At 40.3% G+C, this 20,020-nt stretch overlaps 1 protein-coding gene across 1 annotated transcript in view; it reads right to left on the bottom strand.

Moving 5' to 3' along the window:
* Positions 1-20,020, bottom strand: part of CUNH20orf194 (chromosome unknown C20orf194 homolog) — a 116,237-nt gene that overhangs the window by 57,141 nt on the left and 39,076 nt on the right. Inside the window, exons 3-5 of the mRNA XM_009290722.1 lie at positions 8,938-9,017; positions 1,610-1,729; positions 412-536 (exon numbers count right to left, since the gene is read on the bottom strand). Of these exons, the coding sequence (XP_009288997.1) occupies positions 412-536; positions 1,610-1,729; positions 8,938-9,017 (325 nt within the window). The remainder of the gene's footprint in view (positions 1-411; positions 537-1,609; positions 1,730-8,937; positions 9,018-20,020) is intronic.

Genomic DNA, 20,020 nt, shown 5'->3' with positions numbered 1-20,020 from the left:
TTTTCTAATATTCTAAAACTATTGGCAAAGAACGCATTAAAACACTGCTTTGGTAGCAAATAAGGTTATCCTTGGAAATCTCAGTGTTGACTGTGGTACTTGATTCAGATTCTGTATTTCTCACAACCCACATGTTTTTCCTTATTAAAAGATCATTGGCTCATGTCAAAACAATAGTAATTAGTGGGAGAGGGGAGCAATTTATCTTCATGCTCCAACAAATACAAAGTATTAAAAACATATCCTTCTTGCACAGATTAGCAAAATGATTAATACCCATATATATATGCAGATCACTCCCCTGCTGAGTATGAAAAAGAAAAAAAGACTTCTGGAAGGAATGTTAAAAAAAAGTTCCACTTTGAGTATCAGTTCATTAACAAATCTCATCTGCATTCATTCTCTACTTACCTCATTTTCAGTTAGACAGTGAAAGTGCAAGTTCCTCCAGTATGCCACATACGGCAAAAGATGATTATAATTCACAGGGTTACAGTACAGATGAACACTGTCAGGTTTTATTAATATGATTATATCTGCAACAAGCAGAACAAATATTATTCCAGCATCAAGACTCCATACACAGAAGAATTATATGGGCACAAAAAAAACCCTACAGAAACTGAACAGAAACCCCTTTTCCTATAATGTACCTCATTAGAAGAAAATTGTTTAACTATTTGAACACACAATCATTCCCCACTTCTTTAAAAAAGAAACAGTTGGCAGCCATATACAGTTCCAAGTACAATAGTACTTCTTGCTGTTCAGAACAATTGTGGGTTTATTCTGAAGTCTTGCACAGAACTTACATCAGCCTGTCCTTTGAAAAGCCAAGAGTGTCAGTGATGAGTCCTCACAGAGCACTTACAAAACTGTAAACTATAGTTGCTCTTGCCTGATATTACATCAGAAGGTTGCTCCAACTAAAAACTAGCACCACAGCCTATGGGGTAGATACTCAAAGTTTCATGCAAATAAGGCAATAATAATCTATGATCATGGTGATCGGACACCTTTCAAATATTACAAAAGTGAGTTAATATGTTAAAGTAAAGGAGCTCAAGTATTTTAGAACTCCAGAGGTGTGATCACACAATAATTGATAACACATGTACACACATACCATGACTGAACTAGGACTTCTCATAATGGGCTGTATTTGTCTAGGTTTAGAACACCTCGGGGAATGTATGGAGGGGGGATGTGTTTAAAAACAAGAGTTCTTCAGCAGCGTTTTTAAGAACAGTTTTTCAGCTGTATATACACAATTAGAGATTTACTGACTTTTTTTTTTTAAGGTATGCCCCTTTTTCTGCTCACCCTCCCTCCAGAAAGACTGAAGAATCATAGAATCACAGAATTCCCCCTTGCCCTGTCACGGCCGGCCCTGCTAAAAAGTTTGCCCCCATCTTTTTTATAAGCCCCCTTTAAGTAGAGGCTGCAAGAAGATCTCCCCAACAAAGAATAGGTAAAAATGCTGAGTATGTTACTCACCCAAGAACTTCGTTTGCCCCCATCTTTTTTATAAGCCCCCTTTAAGTACCGATAGGCTGCAAGAAGATCTCCCCAACAAAGAATAGGTAAAAATGCTGAGTATGTTACTCACCATCAAGAACTTCTTCAGGAAACCCAGTTCTTTCAAAGTCGTTGTTATTCTGGTTATACAAGCCAAAAAGCAGATAGTTGGCCAGTTCCCTGCAACCTTCATTGTATCGACTATCTATTCCTGCAAAAGCAAAACCATATGTGAAGCGTTGTATGTCCTAACATTGTACACCCAAAAAGTTTGTTTTGTTCCCTAATAAGAAAACTTTAAAACAGGAGTATTAACTCAACTCCCTTACGTAGTCAGTGGGTGCTTATGCCAGTAGAACATACTGGGAAAAGAGGGTAGGGATAAAGGAGTTTTTGCAAGTTCATTGCCACAGGCTGACATTCCACTCGACCTAAATCCACAGGCATTGCTTAAAAAATATTAAATAAGTCTAGTTTTCTGCAGTGCTCTGCATCCATAAAAGTTCAATTTTATCTAGTAGTTCAAACTTAAACATCTGTCTGTATGCAGTATGCATTCTAATTAATATGTTCTTTGAAGCTTCCTCCGAACAAAATAGTCCTGTGACCTAAATCTCCTGCTTTAGAATACGTGATTAAACATTATCTTATCAGTATTACAGTGCAATCCCTGAGTCACCAGAAAGCCAGTGCAGACTTCTAACAAATCATGTTCTTGATTGAAGCTTCCCAACAAAATAGTCCTGTGACCTAAATCTCCTGCTTTAGAATACGTGATTAAACATTATCTTATCAGTATTACAGTGCAATCCCTGAGTCACCAGAAAGCCAGTGCAGACTTCTAACAAATCATGAAAAGGTATTCTGACAAAACATATGGTATACGAACAGCTTCCAAGGAAAGCCTTTTCTGGTCCTTGGGAAAATAAAATTAAAACAATTGAAGATCTGGAGCATGAAGAGATAGAAGATAAATACAAGAAGAAAGGAAACAGGCCACAGATTTAGGAAGACAGTCACAGTCATAATTCCTAATGCTACTGTAATGAATCAAGTTTTCTCCACAAGTAAAACTACGCATGAAGCAGCATCCTTGACATCCACACTTGACAGAGGTCACCAGTCTTGACCGCTACAAAATTTCTCATAAACACTAACATCAAGTTTTCCTACCAAGTTATATCAGGATACAGTTGGATGGTTGCCAACAAATCAAGATTTGTTAGCACTGTCCAAAGGAGAGATCAGTACACTGATAATGTAATAACACAGCCTGGATGTCTGGGTTTCAGGATTTGCATCGGAAACCAAACTACCCAAGAGTCATCTGAACTTACGAGAAACTGGAACAAACCCTAGGTTCTCCTAATTACGTTCCTTTTTTTATGTTATGCTTCAGCTTTAAAGTGCTAACCAATGCTGTGTCTGCATCCAGCTACTGAATCCCACATCTTAATAAACTCCCTTGTTTGTGTAGTAATTGGCCTTTGGATAGCTAACGTATGTTCCAAGGTATCAGATATTTGGTTTAAGCCTAGAGAAGAGGAACAATCACTTCAAATTGTGCTGCAGCTATGAACCTCTGTAATACTGCTCCCCGCTCATGGCTTCATGATTATCAGCACCAATAACACACTATAGCATTGCATTCCTTGAACCGTGTTGGGAAAGGGGGAAGCTGCATCACACTTGCCCCAGCTTTCTCAGCCCTCAAAAATCTTTCCAGCCACAATCTTTGAATCCTCATTCCTCTGCTATCCAGCTTCTAGCACTGATCTCCCATTCAGACATATATATAGGAATGTTTTTTATATATATATATGTGTGTGTGTGTCCTTGGAGCATGCTCCTTCCAAAACAAGTCTATATATATATATGTGTGTGTGTGTGTGTCCTTGGAGCATGCTCTTTCCAAAACAAGTAACAATTCTGTGTGTTAGGAGGCAGCCCTTGACAAAGGGAGTATCAAGAGCCTTAGCAGTCAACCTGTAACTCATGTCATGGCATCGATAAGACTCAGCTAAAGAATGCTCAGGCCCAGTCTCTCATTTTTCCCCCCTGCTGCAATGTTCTGTCTTTGCTGTGCCAATAATTTTCTGCAAAACCAGATTGCCCTGGATCTGGGAACTCAGAGAGAGAGAGAGAGAGAGGCGCAAAAGAGGGAGGAGAGGGAGAACACACTGTCTCTCTATTTCATTTACATTTCCAGCCCCATGAAAGCAGGCGTACCAATGTAATCTAGAATTCAATGGGACTCAACACACTAATATATCTGCCAAAGCCCACGTCTTTAGGTGGGATTTTAGTTACAATCAAGTGTGGAGATGCCGTTCTTCCAGGAAGTAACCATCCCATTGCTCTAGGGAGCTCCATTTAAACGTAATCAGTCTCCTTGAAATCAGCTATAGCCTTAGAAAGCTAGCGCACACAATGTCCTGACGATAATCTGTTTTACTGATTACTTGCCTAACTGAGGCGACTTCTGAAGGCAATCAGATGAGCAATAATCTGGCACAAAGTATGAGTTAGGATAGTCCCTTTCAGTGGCAGCAAGCTGTTAGATCAGTCGTTCTACAAGCAGCATTACTTATGTTTCACAAGCAAACATCACCTATCATATCAAATGTTAATCTATCAAGGCACCCTCAACTACAGGCCAAACAGTGTGGATGGAAGGTGCCGTGGCATTTGCACTTTCTTTTATCAAGCTCATTGCTAGGATTTCCAAAGCCTCAACAGCCAAGGTGGTGCGCTTAGGGAGAGGGTAACAGAATAACACATAGTGACGCAGGAAAAGGAACAGATTATTATAAAGTCTGGAAGCTCAGAAGAAAAATGAGAAACTGTCCTCACAGAAAAAAAAAAGTTAAGATGTCACCATCACTTGAAGAGTTTGAGGTTTTATATGGGTTGAAGCAGAGAAGATCTTCAAAGCTAAAACACCAAAACCCCGCTTTTTCAGTTAATGACAGAAGTGGAAGAGAAGACAAAAAGAAGATATTAACGAGGGGGCAGCTGATAAGCTTAACTCCTATAATAGAGGACATGGGCGAATGTATTGCTTGCAGAGCATTGACAGGCTAGCAGGCAAGAAATTAGCTTACCATAAAAGAATTAATTCTGCAGAATAATTGTTTTTTGCGGGTTTTGGTTTTGTTTTTAGTATCCAGTACAGACAGGAGCTTTCATACTGAGGCTTTAATACTATTCTACAGAAACATATGGAGTTAAATGATCAGATATAGTCAGCGGAAAATAAGCAGGAAATGAAACAATGACAAAGATAAGATACCTCCAGAAAGCATATCAGGAGTCCTCAACAGAACAATGGGGAAAGCTATTAATTAGGAAACCCCCACGCCTGTCTCCAGCTGAGCTGGGAGTTTAGTAACTCCCAGCCTGTTCCCAGCTCATCACAAGGCTGTAGTTCGACAATGACTCAGTCTAACAGCTCACTGCTGCCCGAGGAGCCATTCCTGCTCCTTCTTCTCCTGCGGGCAGAGCTTATCTGACCTCTCAACAAGCTGATTCCGTTTGCTAAATTGGCAGAAAACTAGTCTGGCCAAATATGGGGGGGGGTGTGGGGGTGTGGAATCTGTCTGCTCAGTAGGATGAACCGGGTGCAAGGTACCAACCACCAGCACTGATGCAAAATGCATGTGGGGAGGAAAGAGAGGAAAGGGAAGAGGAGCAGTCTAGGGGCAGGCTGAGACTCCCCTTTTGAGCTGCAAAAAGTATTCAGCTCAGCCATCTGTCATATCTGTGATTTCACAGTTGCTAAGCTGACATAAACATAGCCTACAGGTAAAAAAAGCCCTGCATTCTTTGTCCCAGCCGTGTATTTCTGACACACCCCTGAGTATCAAAACAAATAGTTCTTCCATAACACACCGAACAGCCATGTGAGCTCTAGGGACATCAGGGAGGTAGCAGGAAGGTGAGGCTGGAGAGACTGGACAGATCACGTTTAGACAGCTGCCGAAAACCAACATGCAGTTGTGGAACTGCCATCTAAGAGAAGTAGCACAATAATCATTAAAACAGTCTCCATTGGAAAAGGGAATGGGATGAACAATCGGTCCAACGCACTAAACGCTGGTGAGGTTTCTTCCACATTCTAAGAGCAAGAGCTCTGTGTGGGAAGGATATAAAAACCAAGGTAAAATAAACTTAAAGATTTTCTGGCACAGCCTGTGAAGCATTCGTATCCTCTTCAGGGGGGATAAAAACTAAATATCAAGGTCTGTAAAAATTTAGCTTAGCTATGCTGAACTGCAAAACAGTTTGATCTACAACCAGAACAGCTACAACTACAATCAGATTTATAGATATAACCTACTGAAGCTAAATACACATCCTCAGAAATCAGATCAACTTAACTGTGAGCTGAAAATCTCTGTTGAAAGGTAAGATGCGAGAAACAGCACTGTTAAAAAAAAAAATAGTTTAGAGTAGAATTTAAGTAGTTTGATACACTGTTTTCTTAGCAACTTCAACAGCAACACACTCCAGCTGAGACATCACCGCTTTTTAAAGACATCTGCCATGCCAACCTCCAAGTTTTTTTTTCCTGCCAGTTGTGGTGTAATTTCTCCCCGGCAAAGAATGCAGGAATGCTACCATTCAACCACTTTAAAATAAGATGACAGGATTCTTTTAAAAAATCAGCTGTAACTACATTTAAATAACTGTATCAATAATAGGTCAGTTCTCATCTCTCTTTCGAATCTTACAATGCTGGCTTTAATTTCAGTATAAATGTTAACCTACTTGAAGTGAAGCTATGAAAGTTTATATTGTTTTTATCTCACAGCCCAGTATGTAAAATTAAAGTTGGGGTGAGGGAAATGCATTAACTCCAGGTCATTAAAGACAGTCAAGTGAAATATAACATGCACTGACTGTAAAAAAAAACATAGTTGTAAGAGTACCTGCTTTGCATACAAGTCAACAGGACTCAAAACGGAAGACTACATATTTTTTGTCATCTGAACCTTGTATCTGAACACAGATTTAATGCATTTATAACAGAGTGACATGCCTGCTTAATCAGAAGTTATGCGAGAAACTCTGCAGGCTACATTAGACAGGTCAGATTAGACAACAACAGTCCCATTGTGGGTGCTGAGATTAGTGCAAAGCACAAGTCTAATAACATAACACACTTTCTATAGTTCTGTAACAGAAATGCTTATTTATTAAGAGGTATGGTCTTAGGCACAGACTTAAATACTCCACATTACACTGATGATTACACAAAGCTATTCCTTTTGCCTGTAAAGTTTTCCCTAAAGCCCTACAATGTTTTGAGTGATTATTCTTTGCTTGGGACTTCCTGCAGCTTCAGAATTAACAATAGTCAAGAAACACTACAGTGTCAATGGCAAGAATTAAGAGATGGCACAACTTGTCATATTTTGAGCTGGCAGCGTGCCCAGGTGGCCAAGAAGGCCAAGGGCATCCTGGCCTGTATCAGAAATAGTGTGGCCAGCAGGAGCAGGGAAGCGATCGTGCCCCTGTACTCGGCACTGGTGAGGCCGCACCTCAAATACTGTGTTCAGTTTTGGGCCCCTCACTCCAAGAAGGACGTCGAGGTGCTGGAGCGTGTCCAGAGAAGGGCAACGAGGCTGGTGAGGGGTCTGGAGAACAAGTCTGATGAGGAGCGTCTGAGGGAACTGGGGTTGTTTAGCCTGGAGAAAAGGAGGCTGAGGGGAGACCTCATCGCTCTCTACAACTACCTGAAAGGAGGTTGTAGCAAGGTGGGGTCGGTCTCTTCTCCCAAGTAACAAGCGACAGGACGAGAGGAAATGGCCTCAAGTTGTGCCAGGGGAGGTTTAGATTGGACATGAGGAAAAATTTCTTTACTGAGAGAGTGGTTAAACATTGGAACAGGCTGCCCAGGGAAGTGGTGGAGTCCCCATCCCTGGGAGTATTTAAAAGACGTGTAGATGAGGCGCTTAGGGCCATGGTTTAGTGGGTATGGGGGTGTTGGGTCGACGGTTGGACTCGATGATCTTAGAGGTCTTTTCCAACCTTAATGATTCTATGATTTTATGAAATTAGACTAGCGAAGGCAAAAAACTAGTACTTTATCCGGTATGATTAAGTTTCATTGGAAGTTTGATACAGTGACCATATAGACCTTCTAGCTGTAAAGTTACTACTTAGCCAAAGACTTCTTAAACTCTTACCCTAGAGAATGTGGTATAGGAAGTCATGTTATACAGTTAGCATCAACCGAAAGAGAACTAGGTTATACACCTTTACAACTTTTTTGTGGTTCAGTAAATGAGCTTCTTCAAGTTTTCTTGTTACATCATTTAAAAAAAACAAAAAACAAAACAAAAAAAACCCCAAATCACACACCAGGCTGTTGTATCATTTCTTAACGCAAGCCTCTTACTACACATAGCTTCTTTAGGGCTACATTAGATTTCTCCATCTTTAACTGTAATACATAATTTAAACAATCGCTCCTTAGTCCTATGCTCTAAGGAATTTCAGTCATCATTCCTGAATTTTTCCTTTAATATCTTGATGCTGACTATATAATAAGAAACAAGAGTCAATGTTACATACAGAAATGATATTAAAGCAGCACAAAAAATGTTACTTTCCTATAGCATACTTGCACATGTAGCTTTATTTCGTATCACCCTTTTCTCCCAACCCCGAAGAAATAAAGCACTGAAACCATATGCTGTTTATATGCCACCACTTAACTTGTAACTGCTTCCCGGGTTTCTCATGCAACTCTTTAAGTGCATTTTGAATTACTTCCCCGGAGGCAAGACCTCCCTCCCCCTAAATTCAGGTTTTATTAATTCTGTCAGTTTTCTGATTATTCCTTCCCCTCTCCGCCAAGCCTGTTCTCAACCACCACCCTCCATAGTATATCATGACCCCTAACCTTGGTGCTCCTCTGCTCTTCTCCACCCCCTTAACCTCAGCCCCTTCTAATCCCTTCCACTTCCCCACCTCCACAGGGAAACCAGCTGCAACGCATGTGCCTTCAGCCTTGAGCTTTTACGCCAAGCACCAGCTAGAAAGCAAACACTGCCTAGACAGCTGAATGTTTACTCCAAATAGATATGGATTTAATTCTCCCCATCTTTCCTTCAATTTTGACATTAACAAAGATACTCTCTTCCCTCCAGCCACTTAAGAAGTGGTCTTAATCATAAGGCTTGGAAGAATATTGATGGTATTACTATCGTAGCAAGTTTGCCTGAAATCAGTAAACAGACCTAATAATTATTGAGGGACAAGACAGTGTAACAATCAGATAGCTGTCCTCTTGCTGAGAGAGAAGGCTGGGACTTGGGGGACGATGGAGGAGCTGATCTTCATCTTTCTGAAAGTTACGGTATCTTTATCAGTACAGTGAGAAGAAAAGGGGGGAGAAAAAGTAAAACTAACCTAAAATGCACAGGATTCCATCAGGTTGAGATTTGCTGCTCTGTGTCAGGATACTCTGAATGTTTCGAAGGCGGCTGCAGCTGCAAAAGAAAGACAATTCATCCTTAAAGTCAGTGTTTTGAAGTGCTCAAATTTGGTAGGCTAAAGAGTTGACCTAGCTTTTTTCTTTGTTATATAAACTAAGTGGACACACTTCAACTTCTGTATCTTTTCTTTGAAATACATTCAGATCTCATATCAAACCAATCCCAGATTATTTATTTTTGTCCACTAAAAGATGAAGTACATAGCCCTGAGAGAAGACTAGAACCTGTAACTATCCCTTCTAACCAAGTGCCCTGTTAATCTCTAACCTCTAGCAAACATTTCTGTTCAAGCTTCCTCTCACCAAGCCAGCAACACTCCTTTCTCTACCAGAGAAGTAGAGAGCAAATAAACATGGGGCAGGTGATGCCCAAGTAGAAAGTTGACAAGGGAACGGACTGCAGTAGCTCCTACACCCCAAGAGGAGTTTGCAAACGATGAGTTTCAGCACCTCCAGCACCATCAGACCGCTTCCACCCTGTGTAACTATATAATATGGACACATCCCAGACCTCTTACAAGACCAAAGTGAAAAGCATGATATTCCTGTAGGGGAGAAAGCGGGAAGGCACAGAAAACTCCGCCTCCACTCGCAAACCTGCAGGGTCTCATCCATGTCCTCGTTTAATAAAGCATCAGTGTCACGCTATCTGCGGTGGCCCAGTGATGCTTTTGCTCACCAGTATCACGAAGACTCAGATGGGTCACCCTGTCATTATTACAAGCACGTACATAAGCAGAAACACAGAACCGAGGGAACTTTCAGACAGAAAAGAGAAAGCAATTTCATATAATCATAGAATTGGAAGAGGTTGGCAAACCGTCAACCCAACACCACCATGCCCACTAAACCATGTCCCTAAGCACCTCATCTACACGTCTTTTAAATCCCTCCAGGGATGGTGCCTCCACCACTTCCCTGGGCAGCCTGTTCCAATGTTTCACCACTCTCTCAGTAAAGACATTTTCCCTCATGTCCAATCTAAACCTCCCCTGGCACAACTTGAGGCCATTTCCTCTCGTCCTATCGCTTGTTACTTGGGAGAAGAGACCGACCCCCACCTCGCTACAACCTCCTTTCAGGTAGTTGTAGAGAAAAAAAATTCTGGTTTGCTGCCTGGATATTATTTCCACTAAGGCTATCAATGCAAGAAACTTTTTCAGTAATCTTTAGCACATGTTTGCTATGTAAATCAAATTATAAGTAGAAGATAAACTCTTGCTAGGGCTTCTGAAAATGTAGGTGTGAAATGGATTTAAAATCAATATTAAGACTAATTTACAGAGTGAAGAACTTTGCTGCCTTACAAAATCCTGTATATACAGCTGTAAATCTCCAGTTCATAGCACATTCTGTTTTGGTGTCCTTGCCACCAGGCAGCTTTCCAGCCACTCTTCCCCAAGCCTGTAGCGCTGCATGGGGTTGTTGTGGCTGAAGTGCAGGACCCGGCACTTGGCCTTGTTGAACCTCATCCAGTTGGCCTGGGCCCATCGATCCAGCCTGTCCAGGTCCCTCTGCAGAGCCTTCCTACCCTCGAGCAGATCAACACTCCCGCCCAACTTGGTGTCGTCTGCAAACTGACTGAAGGTGTACTCGATCCCCTCATCCAGATCATTAATTTTAGTGAGCCCCTCTGAGATAGACAGCTCCTGACCAGGAGATTTTCTCTTATTATTTAAGCTTCAGGTGCTACAGTTGTTCCTTTCATCTGGCATTACTGTCTAGAATTTTATTTAGTCCATAATGGAAAAACATAGAACCAATACTCAAAAGCTGAACTCCAGAAGAGTGTCACTTTTTAAGAAAGATTTTTTTTCTGCAAGACAAATTAACAAACTGAACTTGTACTAGTGGGTTTCCAGTCAGAAAGCAAACCACAGCTCAGAACAACTCTAAATGAATTGTACTTAATGCAATCATAAAAGCAGAAACTTTTTCCCCTCTATACCCAAAGAAATATCTAGATCATTCTCATAAGATGCATGTTACCTCTCTCATGACTTCTGTATTAAAACCATGAAATTTTTCTAAAATGAACAGTTAAGGAAAGTTATAAGCCTAAAGTATAATCTTTGATAATCTACATTAAAAACAAATGTAACCATACCAAGTCTTGCCAAGATTTTCATAATCAAAATGAATTGGTTTTTTATATAAAGTTTAATTTAGTTGTCCAACATGCAAAAAAATTCAGCTACAATAGCCAGAGAGCACGCAACATAATTTGTGCTTCTAGGCAACATTTTGTGAGCTTGTTTTAATACAGATAGGAGGCAAGAAATTTTACTACTGATATTACTGAATGTGTTTTCTTGTTTATTTGTACTTAATGCAATCATAAAAGCAGAAACTTTTTCCCCTCTATACCCAAAGAAATATCTAGATCATTCTCATAAGATGCATGTTACCTCTCTCATGACTTCTGTATTAAAACCATGAAATTTTTCTAAAATGAACAGTTAAGGAAAGTTATAAGCCTAAAGTATAATCTTTGATAATCTACATTAAAAACAAATGTAACCATACCAAGTCTTGCCAAGATTTTCATAATCAAAATGAATTGGTTTTTTATATAAAGTTTAATTTAGTTGTCCAACATGCATCTTCAAGCCAGGAAAAAAATTCAGCTACAATAGCCAGAGAGCACGCAACATAATTTGTGCTTCTAGGCAACATTTTGTGAGCTTGTTTTAATACAGATAGGAGGCAAGAAATTTTACTACTGATATTACTGAATGTGTTTTCTTGTTTATAGTCTTGTTTATAGAACTATGAGCTGTGCAGCCCTAGGAAACAAACGTCTCTTACAGAAACACTTAAACAGAGCTAAATTTATGACCAGTTCAAACAAACAAGAAAGTAAGGTCAAGTATTCCTATTTTCATATAATAAGCCAAGTAAAAAGCAAATAGATCTTTTCAGTAATACTACAATTATCATGCTCTACTTTCTCTGAAAGACAGAATGAACACAGAAGGTTTATGTTATAGCTAATCTAAGTGCAATTTGAACATCCACAGCAAAGGACAGACAACACTTGAAGATACTTTCATAGGAAGTACAAAATCAATACAAACCACTCCAGTTTTATTTTTTCCCGGTTTTAGGTTGCCTATTTGAGTTCCGAATCCCTCAATTATTCTTTTTGCCTGAAACTTCCCAATTCATATTATATACTGTACTGTATCCCAGTCCGCTGTATGTATGAATAGATGTTTTGATCCAGTCTTAGATACAGAAACAGAAATTAAAGCCACTGATGACAGAAAAAAAACACCTAATCAGGTACTATCAGGTGTTGTTGCCCATGTAGGTGATGCTATGAAGTCCGTGAAAGAAACGTTGAACTTTATGCTGCACCTTTTAGCAACTTCTAATTATTAGTTCTTTAAAACCTAAGCTAAAACTGAATCTCACAGCTATCCAAACTTAAGGTTTTGTATCTTATTCTGGAAGATTTTCGCCCCATCATTAAGCAGGACCCCAGAGTAGCTAGGTGAGAGATGATCCACTATGGCAAGCTATACACTGCTCATACTTTTATACTTCCCATGTCACAAGATCACGAGTAGAAAAAAAATCGCTAGACTTTTCACTGTGGGTACAAACAAATTTGACTTATTTCATCTGTTAGTATGCAAACAAGCCTACAGTTGTTTAAGGACCAGCTGCAGGCAAGTAGAATTGCTAGAGCCTCTGTAAAACACAAGAAAATGGAAGCAACTTTATGTACAAAGTCCACATGAAAACAAAGATGCTTCTCAACCTATCTGCAAAGGCTTGTTTAAGAGAAACCCATGTTTCCCGAGACTATCTGAAGGACAGATTGAAAGGACTGTGAGAAAGCACGCCCAAGGACTTCTGCAGTGACACCAGCAGCAGCTTCCAGACTGACTTCTATTAAAACATTTACCGTATCAGAGGATGCATCTTCCTGCTTCTGCTCAGAGTGAGAAGAGAAACTGTCATCAGAAAAAATATTATGAATGCTTCCAATCTGAAGGCACAAGAGGAAGATTTTCATTCAACTCCTCTCAGAAACAAGATGCAAAAATCCTTCTACTACTCGTGTTCAACTTTTACTCTTGCAGCAAATTTAAGTAATTATCCAGTCAAAGATGGGTTTTTCTGGATTGTAAAATATTTTTAAAACCTCTTATGCATTTTAAACACAGCATGAATACATACCTTGATTTTGCTATCATTCCCCACCCCCCACCCCCCGATACAGATCACTTTTAAAAGAAAGGAACGGTTATAACTCAGTTTGACAAAGAACAAGTACGGAAACTCCTTGTAAGAAACTCGTGGGGGAAGATACTCCCTTTTATTAAAAATTATTATTATATGATACGAGGTTAAATTATTCCCAAGACCTTTAAATTTTAATTTCACACTAACAGCTTCAACGAAAGGGAGACCTGATCAAGTACGTTTATAATTTAAAAGAAAAAGTAGTGTTATGAGCCTGTGCAAGGAGACCAGAGCAGAGCAAAGCAAAATACACAATGCTTTTGTCTTCTTGAGCTCTGGGCAAGTATTTTCTGATCTGTACAAGTAAACTGCGGTGGGAGTAAAGGGGAAGAGGAACTGGGGGAGGAAAGTACTTGCATGTTTGTTCTGGGTTGGGTATTTCTTTCCCTACTTAAGTTTTGATTTAAGGTTAGGAATTTCACTCTCCTAGAATTCATTTCTGTGAAGGATACTGAAAGTAAAACTTTGGTGCACCCCTTAAAAATATATAACGTTCTCAGATTAAGCTGCTAGGAAATTTCTGCCAAGCAAAGTTAAATGTCAGTGCTACATTTCCTTCAGGAGACAGTCCTGACATAAAAGGAAAAGGCATAGGGCAAATTATATGTTCATTATTTCCTAATGAGATTTATGACCATAAAGATGTTTATTTCCATCTTCATATTAGACAGCCTCCAGCAGAATATTTTTCCTTGCCTCGTTTAAAGAAGTGGTTTCTATGAAAGAAATCTGCGGAATGGCTTCTTCACAGAAATATTTTCAACATCATTTCAAGTGTGTATAAATCATTACATTCAAAGGCTGACATTAAAAACAGAAGACTTCTGTGTCTGAAGAAAGACGTTATTCAGAAATACTGAAGAGAATAATTAGAATTCTTACTACATGCTTTTAAACAATACAGGCTAAACTGTGTATAAAGTCAGAGAAAAAAAAAAAAAAGGCATTTTCTTGCATTTCACATTAAGCAGTCATCTGACAAAACCAATGAAATCATCCTGGGAACAAAAATCCATGACTTTTTCCTGCCTCCCAAGCAAGCGCCCTAGCAAAGGTACTGACTTTTACTCCTTTTCATTTTACCACAGTAACACAATTTCAAACAGAAGCAATGAAGAATGACATCTGCACAATGGCGTAATCCTCTGGGCTTCAGGACGCTTTCCTGGAAGATATGGCTCTGGATCCACCTACATACATAACACCACAAATAAATTTTACAGTAGCTTCCTGCTGAAAAATCAGCATTAGGTGTGTTTGAAAACACAATTACATGAAGCCCTTCTAAGGAAGCCCCAAATACCTGGACTTCAGTGACACTTGGACAAGACATGAGCTGCACGCTACTTATCCAACAAGAACCACAGACAACCAGACTGCTTTAGAAGTGGAGAAGAAGTTGGTGAAGTGAGAATTTTTCCAGCATGCACGTTTGAACAGAAGATGCGATTTCTACACCATCTTAAGCCAGTATAAGAGCCCACGGTGCTGCAAGCAACAGTCTCGCCCTTCTCACTGCCTTTGTATCTGCACTAACAATCTCGAAGCCATGTGTCAAGTCAGATCAGCTTACGGATCCAAACAAACTCTAGCCCAGGAATTAAAAAAAAAAAAATAACACTTTCAAACATCAGTAAGCTGATCTGACTGCCGACGAAGGCAGGTCAGAAGGCAAAGCCACATTTTGGGGTGGCATCTGGCAATAAAGTGTGCCTGGGCCAATTAAGAAACTATACGTTGAGGTACTTGATATTCTGCTAATCTTGGACTAGATCCAAAAAAGGGGAAGATAATTGACAGTCATTAACTTCTAAGAATTAGTGCTCATCTGTTCACATGCCTTCATACTAATTATGTAAAGTACCTTGCTTTACAACAGTCTAGGCTGTCACAACTTAGTAACAGACACGGCGCTGCAAGCCACGTATGTTGGCAAATAAAGAGAATATTAACAACTGTGCCTTTCTCAATCAGAAAGAACAGATACATGTTTTAAATAATGCCACACAGTATTTTAATTTTCATTTTATTTATGCTTCCACAACGCGTTCCTTTTTTCTGCATCCCTTGTTGCTAGCTGAATTTATTCTGCGCGCAAGCTTCCTCTTCTTGACACTGTAATCCAGCGGTACTAATGCAGCCACGATATTAGCATTGATCCCCAATTGATTCCCGATGGATTCCCACAGGCAGGCTTACCATATGTCTGGGACGGCCGCAGCTGTGGTTAACGTGCAATTCAGCTGACAAAGGATGTGATTTCACTGTGTTGAGCACGTTTTGCTTCATATCGGCAGATGTTACCCTCCTCCCCCACAAAGGCTAGGCAGTCTTAAAATCCCACACGTGGTCCAGCTTTGATAGATAGCAGCGAACAAGGGGAAAAAAAATCTGAGACACCCCTGGCAAGCTTCTGCAAATCCTCACATTAACAGGGTTCATCTTCAGGGAATGACTTGAATAGATTCATGCTGTCTACCTAAGCCAGACACTGGTTTTAACATTAAGGACTTGATTTTGAAATAAATAAAATGGAAAGATAAAACAGCTTCTTTTTTTTCCCCAGATCTCACTTCTTGTTAACTTGCTGCTACTGCCATCTGTTTCCACTCTAGCCCCAAAAAATCAAGTTTATTTTTCACGGGCCTTTTGTTGACCTCACAATTTCTACCAGAAACATTGTTATTGTCTGCTTATATTAGAGTACAGGATTTCCCTGCATTTCCCACAGTCTGACATTATTACCATCTTAACATATTTGTGAAACCAGAAACCAGGAGTCAGACTGAGTTAAAGACTTTCAGAATTTCTTTAATTTCAAAAACAGTTTATTTGAAATTTACCATCTAGCTTGAACAAACGTGCTTTCTCTGTTTTATTTTTTTTTTCTTAGCTCACCAAAATAACTCTGTTTTACTGCTTGGCACTCACAAAAGACAATGGCATTCACCCACCTTAAAATACATGATAATTTTCCAGCTATTTTCAAAATTTCTCTACAATGAACGTAGGGAACTTGACTGTAAATAGGCGATCTAGCAACTTTGAAAACGCTTAGCATGTTTAGCAACAGTAAGTAGCAAATATTAAAACCGGACAAAAAGGAAGAAATTTCAACTCTGTGTGCATTTTACAGGACCAAATTCCTTGTTTCTTGACTTTAAATGGACAGTAATATTCAATTCTGTAATTCAGAGATCTCAAAGCACATAGGAACAAGTACGAATCTCTCCTTACTAAACATTTGGGACTACCTGATGCCATTTGCAAACTACAAGCTTGTTCAGGATCTTTGGCACTTCAGCACATCTGAACAGTAGCACTATTTATTGAGAACGCACATCAATATTCATACTGGTATTTTCTATAGCCACGCCGGATAGTGCAGCCCCTCGGCATACTTGTTTACTATGAGTAACTCACAGACAGGACTTTAACAGCAGCTAATGGGCTGGAAACGAAGTGAAATTCTTCCATGGGTGCAATCAAATGATAGGGTGCCCATCACCTACACAAACGTACGTGCCAGTTAGACCTGCAGCCCTGACACGTTCTCTGTTTAACAGGCTGATTTACGAACACCAGCTCTGTATTTTCACTTTCTTAAATTGCAGCACATTATGAAGGATGCCAACTGTTCTCCCAAAAAAACATTAACACCAGAGAAAATTACAAATTACAATATTTGAAGAAGCAGGAAAAAAAGCTGCAGTGCAATTATCTGCCATCAGTCAATCTCTGATCAGAAAGACAAAGCAAGTGTCCAGCACTTCAGCAGAAATCAGAAGTTAAGCTACAGCGCCTTAAGACTAAATTTACTTTCAGAGCCCAGTACTGGACCACAACCACCGCAGCCACGCCGCCACAAAGCATGAAGCCAGATGCTTTGCCATCAGTTCAAGCTGAATGATTGCAAAGGGGTAAATTCGGCTGAAGCTCCAGAGGCAGCTGGGTTAACGCAATAGCTCTGCTCCTCTCCTTGGCAACTTTTCCTTCCCAAGCACTCCTTCTACCTTCCTATTCCTATCAGCCATACAGTCCCACATCCCTCTTAACTTTGGCTGCAGCCTAGCGCTTGACAGACCCTAAGCCATCTTACTTCCCTAACACGGCAGAAAACCATCCATATTCAAGGAATGGGGTTTCTCTCTCTTTTTTTTCCTCCGGTACTTCAGCAAGTTAAATTAGCTCTCTCTTTGCACAGCTAACATACAGTGCATTCCTTAAAAAAATTTCGGTGAAACTTGTGCTATTACAAAATCCTGAACCTCAGCATAATTAGATAAGGAACACATGGATACAAACTGTTAATCTTTCAACACAGATACGTCCCCTGCTAAAACCGATTGGGAAACCACAACTCTTTCGTCCCTGCACCACCATGCTCCCAAAGACTGCGCCGACTGCTCCTCCGAAGCCGTAGGAAAAAAGCCACGTACTTAACCACTACGTGATTAAAAACAGAATGGTTTAGAGGATGATAATATTAGGCATACAGGCAGAGACAACATAAAAATGAACCCAAGCACGCGTTTTGCATTTCCCCACATAGACATGCAGCGAGAACTAATCGGTATTACGTTACAAACATGGGTAATCAATAAGGAGGATTTGCCTACTCTATTGTACATAAAGGTAATGCAAAATTGGGTGTGTCCAAAGCCCTACCAAATAGAACAAGTTTATATTGATTTTAGATGGTGATATTTAACCAAAGCATTTAATAGAAATTTTGTTCAGAAATGCACATATTCTTAAGGAAAACACTCGTTCCCCACTAAACGCGGACACGTGAAACATGACATCATTTTCTAAAAAGGCATACCCTTTTTTGGGCAATACTCATCTCTTAGTTAAGGGATTTTTTTCTTTTTATTTACAAAACCATTCTTTACTTCCTTTTGTTGTTACAAAGCCTAGGCTCGCTGTGGCAAACGCCCGCTCCCAACACACCATATGGCAGACCAAAACTCTGAAGTACGTGGAAGAACTCCAAGAATTATCTCTGGCCGCTTCTCTATTCTTTATATAGTCTTAAGAATTTTTCCATTCCTGTTTGGGAGTTGGGGGCGGGGGGAGGAGGGTAACGGATTGTTTTGTTTTAAGTTATTTTTATTAACTGCCTGGTATCTGCTGACTGCTTGGGAAATTTATTGCAAACGCTGGCCTCCCTGCCTCCATCTGGCCTGAAAAAAAAAACCAAAACTGTACAAGAATGAATGTTGAAGAGGAAAAAAAAAAAAATAACGGATGACATGCCTCCTACAAACACACCAAATTATAGATGCTGTCTGGATCTCCCAGTGGAGCTCAAAAGCTTGCAGATGTTCACGGAGAGTCTGAATGTTCTCATGACAACTCTAAAACAGGATCTCAGATTACAAAATCACTCATAAAGAGAGGGGCTTGAGTGGAAACCATTTTCTCTTTCAGCTTGTTTCTTTTTTACCATCTTGGTATTCTGTAACTGACCATGAATTTTGAGATACTTTCCAGCTATAAACAAATACTAAGCTCTTTCTAAACAAATAAGATTAATTTATTCAGTGGAAAAAAAAATTTGAAAAGGTCACTTTTCCTTCCCTCTTCTGATCGATTCAATTTCTAACTGCAGGCAGAGAGGGAACACAAGCATCACAGAACAGCCATGTTCATGTATTTCAAGCAAACAGAACGACCTCCATTTCTCTCTCACAGTGCAGAATTTCTCACTTCACAGGCATATTGTCTGAAAAGTAAAAATGCTTTTCTTCCCTCCTTGAACAAGATATCAAAACCTTTTTTCTTAAAAAATGTAAAAGCTATGGCAAACATATAACCACTTTAATACCCAGGCAGCTCGGCCAACTATTTGTTTACGATTTACATGCAGTTCTGCAATTTACATGCAATGTCCCAGTTACTCTATTATCTGACTTCACACTGGTGAATACTTCCATGTATTGTGCTATAACTATTGAAAGCATCAAGCACTTCAGTTCCCGGGTTGTTCTTTGTGATATTCAGACACTTCAGATAATACACAGTAGCCTAAAACACACACATGGGTGCACCTTAAGTCTTTAAAAAGGAAATAGAGCTCTAGCAACCTAATAATACCTGAACTGACACCCGAGCTCCCACAGAGCCAACGCTATCATCTAACACGTCCCCACGCCCCATCTCTTGTCAAGCTCTATCCTCCATATTTCTGAAGCTCAGAGAATGTTATTGCCTTCATACCTTCAAGCAGTTCTCTGCAAGCCACCCAGCAGGTGCCCACACAAATATACCATCTCCTTTCCCTCCAGAATCCCTCAACCCCTCCCAAATCTCTGCTTATCCCTACCCTAATTTGGCTTTCCTACCTTTCCCAAGCCCTTTTTCCCTACTTCCAAGGTAGCCCCACACCCATCCCCTCCCAAACCAGACCCAGGCTTAGCTCCCCGCAGCAACACTACCCCAAGCCCACTCTCTCCAGACCAGCCCCTCTCCAAGGTGCCCAAACTTCTCTTTTTGTCCCCCAGTCCATCATAGCCTCCCACACACCCTCCTCCAGCGGGATTCAGGATTCGCCAATCCCTACACCCACAACGTCAAGTCAGGCCCCTTGCTGCCATCCTGTCAAGGCCATCAGCACTTCTCTCCCAGTAGCCACCTGCAAAGTTAGCCACCCCCCGCGACGCCCCATCCCTTCCGCCCATAGCCCCAGCCCCTCAAATGCCCCATAGCCCCAGCCCCTCAAATGCTGCTCCTAATGCTCCA

This window comes from Aptenodytes forsteri, unplaced genomic scaffold (genome assembly GCF_000699145.1).
Source record: "Aptenodytes forsteri isolate BGI_AS27 unplaced genomic scaffold, ASM69914v1 Scaffold236, whole genome shotgun sequence".
NCBI lineage: Eukaryota > Metazoa > Chordata > Aves > Sphenisciformes > Spheniscidae > Aptenodytes > Aptenodytes forsteri.
The sequence above is the reverse complement of the archived record's forward strand: the minus strand, read 5'-3'. Positions and strand labels throughout refer to the sequence as shown.